At 35.4% G+C, this 11,367-nt stretch overlaps 1 protein-coding gene across 1 annotated transcript; it reads right to left on the reverse strand.

Moving 5' to 3' along the window:
* Positions 1–355: 355 nt before the first annotated feature.
* On the reverse strand, positions 356–8,834 carry LOC120779840. The gene is made up of 2 exons (XM_040112203.1): positions 8,076–8,834; positions 356–762 (listed from the first exon to the last, which is right to left on the reverse strand). The coding sequence occupies exons 1-2, from the start codon at positions 8,311–8,313 to the stop codon at positions 428–430; spliced, it is 573 nt and encodes a 190-aa protein (XP_039968137.1). The 5' UTR covers positions 8,314–8,834; the 3' UTR covers positions 356–427.
* Positions 8,835–11,367: the final 2,533 nt, after the last annotated feature.

Below are 11,367 nucleotides of genomic sequence, written 5' to 3' on the forward strand. Positions count from 1 at the left end.
CGAAGCCATCAATCACATCTCGTACGTTGTTGTACGTCAGATCTTTTCTGATTGTCTTAGTCGACATATAATTTATGTTTAAAGCCATTGATTTCTCCTTTTTTTTTCTTCAAAATCATTTTTGCGAATGTTATCGCATGTTCATTAGCATCGCCTGTTATTATGACGTTTTTTTCGAGAGCTTGACATTTTTTTGTCAACAGGAAAACTTTCCTTTTTAGCTCTTTAATCTTTTTCATTTGCCTCAAAGAATTGCTTTGAAAACCCCTAGCTACTTGAGCGTAATGCTCGTGGTGGCGAACAGTGATATTTTCACTATCTTCGCTTTCATTTGTATTCCATGAAGGCGGGAATATTTTTCAAATTCTTCAAATGATATGTCATTTGGATTTCCCATCTCTTCAAATGACATATCATTTGGTGTTGTTCACTCGGTTTTTAAAACATCATATGTTTGTACAACCGGCGGCAAAACCCACTGTGGCGATTGCTGACTAGTTTCGTCAACTTCAAATTTTAAATTTAGCACAGGAAGAGCTTCATTCAAAATGCGCCTTGACGAGATATCTTTATTGTGAAAATGTCTTTCACATATATATAAATGTTTTTTCAGTGGTAACTGAAGATTGCAGGCCTTAACCCAATTATTTCTAGCAACTTCCGTTTTAGGAAACGTAAAAAGTTTTACTCCACCGGCACAGTTGCTAACGCAGCAACTTTTGTACGGGCGCACCGGTTGAAATAATTGCGTTGGGGCCTCATCTAAAATTGTAAGTAAATATAAAGATAAATATAAAATATATATAATAAATACTAAATTTCAATATAAGTGTATGTACATACATATGCACATACACATATGTAATATTAAATATTATATGCACCCACAGGAAATTTAATTAAGCACACACACATACCAGCCAAAAATAAACAATTAAAAATAAAAACCAAACAAGGATATTGGATACTTGGGCATACATCGCAGTTATATCTTGAAAATAAATTACTTTTATATATACATAAACCTATACTAAAACCTATATGGACATACGGTGTTCAACTTTGGGGCACTGCTTGTAATACAAATATTGAAATTCTACAAAGATACCAATCGAAAAGTCTAAGATTAATTACAAACGCGCCTTGGTTCATAACAAATAAAGCCATTCTTTATTCAGTTCTGAATATACCTTTTGTTAAAGATGAAATTAAAAGATTTAGTTCAGCATATTTGCACAGGATTAGTTATTATTATTGTTATATTTAGAATATATTCTTATTTTGTAAAGGTCACAGAACGCTCACAAAACGATTATTTTTATGTCTAAATGCTGGCTGGGCAAATTATCAAAACACACTTGTATGTGCACCCGCAAATCATCAAACACACTCATGCACTTGTAAGAGCACCCACAAGCAAATATTACACTCGAATAAACACCCCTGTTTAAATTAGTTAAGCATCTGCCCCCTCTACCCGGAAAAACTGGCACACACTAATACAACACTTCCAATGACAGCACACTCATACATCACCACACGACACAACTCACCACACCTCTCCATCAATCAACCCACTTAACAAAAAGGCTGGGCAAAAGGATTGCGGACACATTCGTTCTTGGAACATTCGCTTCTACCCAGCGCCCCGTCGACACCTTTCGCCAGCACATACATTTCGGTACACATCTTATCAACAGCACTTCAACTTTCAGTTTGCGACACCCATCCTACGCATTTAAGTTGTAATAAAAACGTTCGACATCGTCTCCACCCATCTCCGCCGCGCTAAAGCTGTACACTTCGATCGCCTCCTATCCTGCGCGCAACGCTCAGCTTTTAATTCTAAAACAGCCGGATGCTGTCTCACTAATGCTCCGGATTTTGGGTTCGACCATGATCCGAAGCAACTCGATCGCCAGCACCGGCATCATATTTATTAACTTGTAAAAATACAAACTTAACGCTTTAAATAAAATTGTTAAATACAAACCTAAAATTCAGATATTTTCATTTCAATCAAAGCAGTGGTGTGTGTTCCCCAATAAATTGGGTATATATTTATTCATGGTCCTTCGAGCCTCACAGAAAGGCACTAGTGGAAAAACATAAACCACAATAAACAAATTAATATATACTTGTGCGGTGAACAAAAAACAAAAAGGGTGCTGTGAGAAAAAGAACAAAAAAAAAAAGAATAGAAAACAGTGCTTGCCAAACCACAACAAAAAAAAAACATAGCCGCATACTTATGTACATATAATAAACAAAAATAATAATCAGCAGAAGGTGCCGTGCAGTACATTTAAAATATATACATACAGTCATACATACATAAAGTGTAACGACAACAAAACGAACAATAAACAATTTCAACAAAGACAAGAGCAACAAACTAACGCGCGTTACCTAAACACAAAACATCAACTAAATAATTAATCGTGGGCGAAAAGGAAATTTAAACAATAAGCTTAAACACAAATCCGACGCAAATAACTAAAACACCAATTAAACAAACAAAAAAGAAACAAACGGCCGCGCACATTACAACAAATATACATACACACAACAAAACAACGGCAGAAGGAGGTAGCCTGCTGGAGCAAAGGAAGAGGAACAAAACGCAAAACGAAATATACCCTGCACAAACGTACCAAAATACCAAGTGAGCGTATCAAGTCCCTTAATATATATGTATATATATAATATATATTATATGCACATACATACATATGTATGTATGACACATTTAATAATTTAATGCGGCTACCAAACGGTGCTAACTTTTGGGTTTAATTTCCGGAAAACCCGAAAACTGTTCAGTATAATATATATATGTACACATATGCATACATACATAAATACAAATACCAAAATTTTCGATGCCTATGTACTAGCCTACCTTTGTGTAGTCTAAACTGTATTAACGCACCAATAAAATAAAAATTCAAGTATTCACTTGCACCAGTATCCGGCAATACCCTTTATGCCTGCTTAAAATTAGTAAGCGAAGGCAATAATTGAAATTATTACAGAAAAAGCAACACAAAATGAAAACATACTTACAAACATACATATATGCGTATCTACCTGGTGCAAATATATTTTTTTTACATGCATACATATTAGAACATTTACATACTTATAAACATAAGTATATACATACTATATGTGTAATAGTGCATACGGAAAACATCTGGTTTACCTAATCCGTTTTCGCGCTCATTTTCTTTATAGAGTTCACCTTCGAATTTATACCCTGCACTGGTTACTATATGTTAAGTCTTAAATAATTTTCATAAAAGGGTGATCGAATTATTCCTTAAATAATTAAACAATCCGGTAAAGTAACACTGATTATTTTAGTAATAAAAAATAATTTTTGATACCAAAAAAAAAAAAAATAAACAAAAATATATATTGGTACATAAGTATACAATTGTATATAACTATACTTCTATCCAAAGTCCACATTGGTAAATATTCAGCAATACCCCTTGTTCTTTGTCAAATAAAAACAAGCGGGATTGTACAAAACATTACAGCTACACTTTGCGCGATACATTAGCACAAACAATTCGTGCATACTTACATATGTACAAAGCAAATTGATATCTTCAACGAGCTCTCAATTGCACAACAACTCATACATACAAGTCCAAGTATTAGGGTATACCCATATACCAACATAAGGACAAAAAGTACACATAAAGAAAAAGTGCGAATTTAATAATTAAATTACAAATTATATTTACAATTACAACATCTTTATCACATAATAATAAAGAAATGGTTAATAACGAAAAAAACCAATATACGCCTGCAGGAGCTACACGCTCAAAACAGGCTATTAAATTTATTTCAGAAAGTGACAGTTTAACAAGATACTGCACTAGATTTGCCTCTTTATCGATTCAAGAAAACTCTGAATCGCTACTAGAAATCAAAAGTCAAAATCTTAAAAATTTTTGGACTCGCTTCCAAGCGGCTCATGACGCCATTGTAGAGTCTGACGATTCAGATCTACCACAAAATTTTAAATTATCTGCTTACGCCATATACGAAAACTGCTTAGACCAGTTCGAAGAAATAAGAGCTATGATCTCCGATCAACTAAAGCTCATTAAAGCAATTGCACCTACTCTCCACAGTAGAGTAGAGCTGCCACAAATACTCGTAGACAGTCAAAAGGCAAGTTCAGGCATCCACCTCGAGGTGCCCGCATGTGACACAGAAACCTTTTTCGGAGGTTATGAAGAATGCCCGTCCTTCCGGGACATGTTTTCGGCCGTGTACATAAACCATCCTAAATCATCACATGCGCAAAAATTGTATCACCTCAGATACAAAACTAAAGGTCAAGCAGGCGAAGTAGTCAAACAGTTCGCATTAAATGACGACAATTTCAATTTGGCTTGGGAAGCTCTAAAAGCTAGATATGAAAACGACAGAATACTAGTCGATAAGCAAGTAACGACACTAATGAACTTGCCAAAAATTAAGAAAGGAACAAGTGTAGAATTCATCAAACTAGAATCCACTGTTTCAAATTGTTTGTCGATTTTATCGACACTAAATATTCCCACAGACAGCTGGGACCCAATTCCGGTAAACATTTGCACCGCCGCATTACCAGAAAAGTCGTCACTTCTATGGCAGCAATCGCTCTCATCACGAAAAAAGTGCCCAACGTGGCAACAAATGACAGATTTTCTCACCACCCAATATGAAATTGCGGAAAGGTTAGAAGAAAAAATAATCAAAACTAAGATCATTAAACACGACCAAAATAGAAGCTTCAATAGACCTCAAGCTAGAAGCAACAAAAATTTAGACAAAAGCTTTCACAAAACGCTCTCGTTCATATCCGAACAGAAAAAACACACGTCATGCGAACTATGCACAAGAGGGCATAAGCTTAAAACTTGCGATAAGTTTAAAAAATTAAATATTAACGAAAGGAACAACTTTGTCAGATCAAAAAGACTCTGTACAAACTGCTTGTCCCATACACACAATCTTAAAAATTGCAAAAGCAAATATAATTGCTTCTATTGTCATAAAAGACATCATACAATGCTTCATAACAGCACATATCACATCTCACCTCAAAGGAGCGCATATACAAAAAGAACCACAGCTTTACTTACAAAAGCAAATCCCGAAAGCCAAAATACTAAAAATTGCCAAGAGACACCATGCTGCTCAAAGGCACACAAATCTCAAGCGCTGCACAGCGAAACACAAAATGGACTAGTTACAGAACTAGTCACCACCATACCAACTCAAGTTGAGTATAATAAAAACAAATACCTTAATTCGCATTTAAGGAAATGTCAAAAGTTAAGAAAACTTCCCCCCATAACTACTCAATCAAATAATAATAATGGCCGGTACGTCGTGCGATTACCACCAGAGCCACAATTTTCCAATACTCCACAAATCGGTATAAAAAACAAAGTCAGAGTTACCTCTGACATTCCAAATTATTAAAAGCACATACAACTTTTCGGCCCCGCAGGATGGCTTTCGCCAATAATGGAAAAAAAAAACAATTTCGAACAAATCCTTGAGCGGTGGCGGGCTACTAAACGCCAACTCAGTGCATACATAAAAACATAAAAAGTAACACAGTTGTATCAAAAAGTCGAAAAATCGACCTTTTTCATAATTTCTCAAATAGAATAAATAAAAAATTAACAAAAGCAGAGGTCGCTCTTATCGTCTCTACATAAGCGCTCCTCATAAGGGTAGTTGGTGAGAATCTGTTGTACAACTTGAACATCCCACTTAAAAAATTATAATTCTAATGAAGCCGTTCGCAATTACCGCCCACTCTCTCGCAAGATCCCTCATAGTCATTTCATAGTCCTAACTCCTGGACTAAGGAGTACCCATTCTGACTACATCTGAGCCACGCGTGGAGTTACTATCCTTCATAAGCCGAGAATAAATTAAATGCAAACAATTGCCGATCATACAGAAAAGGCAACTACCGGTATGCCAAACCGATAAAAAATAAATTGTAAATAACAGCTAATAAAATTAATAAAAGCAAACAACTTTTGACAACTTAAGTCGTCAAAGCACGCAAAATCAATTAGTACCTCAGGCACCAATATTTACACAAAATACAATTGGCTATTAAAACCAAAATGGCTTCTTACATCTAATATTCTGCGGCCTCGGTTACTCCACCAACAGTAAGCCGAATTACATGCATCAGATTATATATATAAAACTAGGCAAAATATTCGCCTAGGGGGCCCAGGATGTTTAAATGAGTTAAGGATCCACCCCTCAACTCGGTAAAACTGGCGCATCCTAATGCTAGATCGCAATTCACCACTGCTGATGACTACAACACAACTCACCACACCTGTACCCCTACCCACTAAACAAAAAGGATGGACAGCAGGATAGGAAACATGATTCGTACTAAGCTATTCGACACAATTCGTCACACATTCGTCACATATCAACGATCGGATGGATCCTGCGCGCTGAGTTCAGCATTTTATTCGACCGAGCTCCTGTACGTCCCTTTTTTACTTCCTCGTCTGCTCGCTGTGGATTTCAATAACACATACGCACGTAACGAGTACACTTTCCTTTCACTTACACATTTTATTGTGAAATGTAAAATATCAAAGTTAACATTGGAAATTAAATTTAATTATATTCAAACGAACAAAAGCATTTTTCTTGCCCCAAAATTATTCATGGTCCTTGGAGCCGGATATAGGGAGACTTCCTCCTATATTAAAAGCGCATACAAAGTTTTCGGCCCCGTAGGATGGCCTTCGCCAATAATGAGAAAAAAAACAATTAAAAAAAAAAATTCTAGAACGTAGGCGGGCCATTACTTGTAAAATTAATGCATATGCACTTAAATATTTCCTATAATAAAATTGTACAAAAAGTTGAATAATATTCATCTACATAAGCGCTCCTCACATTGGTGATTAAGGGGAATCAGCTATACAAAGCATTAAGTAATTATGAAGAATTCTCTACTGTGCGAAGTGAAGCCGTTCTCCATTAGCGGCCACTCTCACTCAAGATCCCTCTAATTTTATAGTCCTAACTCTAGGGCTAAGAAGTACCCATTCTGGCCACATCTGAGCCAGGCGTGGAGTTACTATCCTTTATAAGCCGATAACACAGAAAAGGCAAATAATAAACAGCCAGTTGAACAAACCGATGATAAAGAAATTTTTAGTAAATCCACAATAGTAAACCTATCAAGGAAACGAAAGCAAATGCGTACCAAATATGTTTAAAACCAAAGCCGTTTTTACCATTTACAGGTATTCTGCGCCCTCGGGTACTCTACCAGAAGTACTCCGCTATACATGCAATCGCATATATCGCACATACGTATAATACTAGGCAAAACGTTCGCCTAGGGAGCCCAGGATGTTTAAATGAGTTAAGCACCTGCCCCCTCTACCCGGAAAAACTGGCACACACTAATACAACACTTCCGATGACAGCACACTCATACATCACCACACGACACAACTCACCACACCTCTCCATCAATCAACCCACTTAACAAAAAGGCTGGGCAAAAGGATTGCGGACACATTCGTTCTTGGAACATTCGCTTCTACCCAGCGCCCCGTCGACACCTTTCGCCAGCACATACATTTCGGTACACATCTTATCAACAGCACTTCAACTTTCAGTTTGCGACACCCATCCTTCGCATTTAAGTTGTAATAAAAACGTTCGACATCGTCTCCACCCATCTCCGCCGCGCTAAAGCTGTACACTTCGATCGCCTCCTATCCTGCGCGCAACGCTCAGCTTTTAATTCTAAAACAGCCGGATGCTGTCTCACTAATGCTCCGGATTTTGCGTTCGACCATGATCTGAAGCAACTCGATCGCCAGCACCGGCATCATATTTATTAACTTGTAAAAATACAAACTTAACGCTTTAAATAAAATTGTTAAATACAAACCTAAAATTCAGATATTTTCATTTCAATCAAAGCAGTGGTGTGTGTTCCCCAATAAATTTAGTATATATTTAAGCAACCCCCAAGATAAAAAAAGAACTACACTTACCCAGATGTAATGTAGGTACTGCATTCCTTTTAAGCATTTTTGGGCCAATTGCCTCTTTTTGAAAATGTTTCTCACAAATAAATGAGTTGCTGGCTGGAACGTGGTCAGTGGGAGAAATTTTTAGATTCTCCTTCCACTTTTCAGCCAACTCACATTCATTTGGGAAACTAAATAAACGTAGTACCCCACCGCTGGTACTCTCACACCCGCGCACGCGACACTTACGAACTTTCGGCATTTTATTTCGATTTTTAAAAATAACACGACTGAGAAAAAATCCGTCCGCACTTCACAAAATCACCAACTTTATGAAAATTGGCGCAATTATTGACACTTGTCAATTGGGCCAATATACATAAAAGTAGGAGCAAGAAGGATGGTTACTTTCATTTGTGTGTAAAGCTCAATACTTATTTATGTACATACCAGAGACCTGCACGAGTAATTAAAAAAGTAACATGTTAGCAAGCGGCGATGCCGATGCGGCGAGTACACGCTACGTAACGGTACTTTGGCATCGTGGGCATCGGCATCGTGGGTATCGGCATCGCGGCATCGCCGATTACTAACATGTTACTCAATTAGTATTGTGCGCGTCATGAAGATGAGTTTACATTGATGGCTAGACTGGCACGACAAATTTTATGTATTCCAGTGTCTAGTGCAGCAAGCGAAAGATGTTTTAGTTTGGCAAACCGTATATTAGAAGAAAGAAGAACAAATTTGAAAGGAGAAAATCTGGACGTCATTTTATTTTTGCATTCACAACAAAAAAATTAAGTTCATATTAAATATTTTTTTATTTTTAATTCGTTGTTTATTTTGATCGAAAATAACGAGATATATTTAATTTATTTTTATTTATTGAATTAATTTATGTTGTGTTATGTTATGTTTTATTGAATTAATTTATGTTTAAATGAAGAGAATTTTATTAATTTTTTCCTAATATAAGGTAAGTACGAAAGAAAAATCACAAGAATTTTCTTTTATGTATGTACATACTTCGTTTCATTTGCCATTGACGATACCAGATAGTAATCGTACGATGCCACGATGCCGCGATGCCGATGCGCAATGTTGCCTTCGCATCGTGGTAATCGTCAGAAGTGTTACTTAGTAACGTAATCGTACGATGCCTACCTTAATCGTGCAGGTCTCTGGTACATACATATGATATATACAAAGAACATGTAAGAAGAAGATTTTTACAGGTTCCCTGGTAAGTGATATGTAAATATTTATTTGATTTTGGCGCAATTATTGACACTTGTCTTAACATACAAAATTGGGCCAAAACGAAACAAAGAAATGCATAATTACTTTTGCATGCCATTATGGAAATGCCGACGGCAAAACGCAAAGGCATACATTGCACATACATATGTACATACAAGCAATTCCTTGATTGAAAGCAAAAATTGAAGTATGAGAAATAGAAATGCCGACGTCAATACGAAATTCCTTACATTTGTACATTGCGTATGAAAGGAATTCCCTGGTTGAAAGCTTACATGAATCATGAAAATATCATAATGATGTTAAGTAAATCTTTTATTTATTTAAAATGAATTATTTTAAAATAAGATTAAATTGACAAATAATGAATAAAAGTTCTACATACATACATATTTCCATACATTCATACATAAGTACCTTTCCTATGGAATATCAAAGATACTATTTTTCTTCAATATTCTCTGTTTGGGAGTATCAACATGGGCATGCATACATATGTATATTTATGTCTCTTCATATTCTTCGGCATGTGAGACAAGAACATAAAAAATTTGTTTATGTTCTCTATGTGAGAGGTGTATTTTGTGCAGATTTTTCGCTGTCAAAATGGAAAAAAATATAAACGAAAAGCAAAACGAAATTCTTCTTTCTGTCTCTTCATATTCTCTGCTTGGGCATATATGCCATGTCATTATATGCCGAAAATACACATATTTACTTCTCTTCATATTCTCTGTTTGAGTATGTGAGTGAACTGTTAAAAATGTTAACATTCACATCGTGAATTCTGAGGTTGTGAGGTGAATTCCTTACTCCAATCTTAGAAAATGTTCGATATCGAACCTGCACCTTCTCTATGTTTTATGTTCTCTGTATGAGCAGATAATAAGATTAATATGATAGACGATGTATTTATACAAATTAATTTTTTATTTTATTTATTGGTTTTTTTAAAAAGAACTTATAACTATAGCTTAAGACTTATTACTAATAACTGATGATATACAACTCATCACTGTCCTATTTATCTCTTAATTTTAGTTCTTATAGTATTATAATGCTGACCATGCAAAAAGGATGGCTGTGGCATTTCTTGATGCATGATCAAGTTCTGTAATTGTATTCCGGTAGATTTTATGATGACTTTGCCAATTGGCTATTGTTGATTTAATATTCTTTGTTTGGCTATTGTTGATTTTAATATTCTTTGTTTACGTTAATTCTATTTGTTATGATAGGCGGTTGGATTGATCCTATGGATGAATGAGGTGTCGACTTACATTACATATGTGTCTACTAGAGATAAATGGGATACAGGTTTATTTTAGTGGGTTTGGGTTGCATTAACTTACATACATATGTATTTTGTTTTGATAAACTCATTTCAATTCAATTCAAAAGAAATATAATACAAAAATATTTATTAGTATAGCATATTATGTATAAATTAAATAAAATTATTAAATATGCAAGTCCAAATTAACTATAAATATTACTATGCATGCTTTCATACAAAATTATACTCATATCATAATTATGTTTACATGTCAATATTGAATTGCTGAGGGCAAAACGCAAAAGCATACATACATATGTATGTATGCCCTCGGTTTTCAAGCAGAGAAAGTATAATATAGAGAAGGTTCCTGGCGTGCCGATTGTCATCACGTTCCTCTTTTTGGAGGGGTTGAGTTTTCTATTAGTGGATTTCACCACAAAAATATTATTAGCGGATTTCACCAATATTTAACATGAAGGGGTCGAAAATAGCAGAATTGAGCATTTTCAGTGTTAAATGAGAAAAATAATGATAACTCCGATGTTAAGGAATGTACGCTTACAGATTCGCATATCTACTATGCGCAAACGACGCTGCATATAATTTATACATACATACATACATATATTTGTCATGAAAGCACATACATAAGTGGTTAAATGAGCTTCTGCGCCCCCCTCTAATTCTAACACAACACACCACATCTTCACACCATCCATATCATCCACACATCATACTCAACACATCTACATACACCATATTCATCATCCACAC

Source organism: Bactrocera tryoni, unplaced genomic scaffold (assembly GCF_016617805.1).
Source record: "Bactrocera tryoni isolate S06 unplaced genomic scaffold, CSIRO_BtryS06_freeze2 scaffold_11, whole genome shotgun sequence".
NCBI lineage: Eukaryota > Metazoa > Arthropoda > Insecta > Diptera > Tephritidae > Bactrocera > Bactrocera tryoni.

Excerpts from the sequence above, each read along its gene's own strand:
- LOC120779840 (XM_040112203.1), bottom strand. The coding sequence starts at position 8,313 with ATGCCGAAAGTTCGTAAGTGTCGCGTGCGCGGGTGTGAGAGTACCAGC. Across the intron at positions 763-8,075 it reads AGTACCTACATTACATCTGG|ATGAGGCCCCAACGCAATTA; the intron begins GTAAGTGTAGTT and ends TTACAATTTTAG.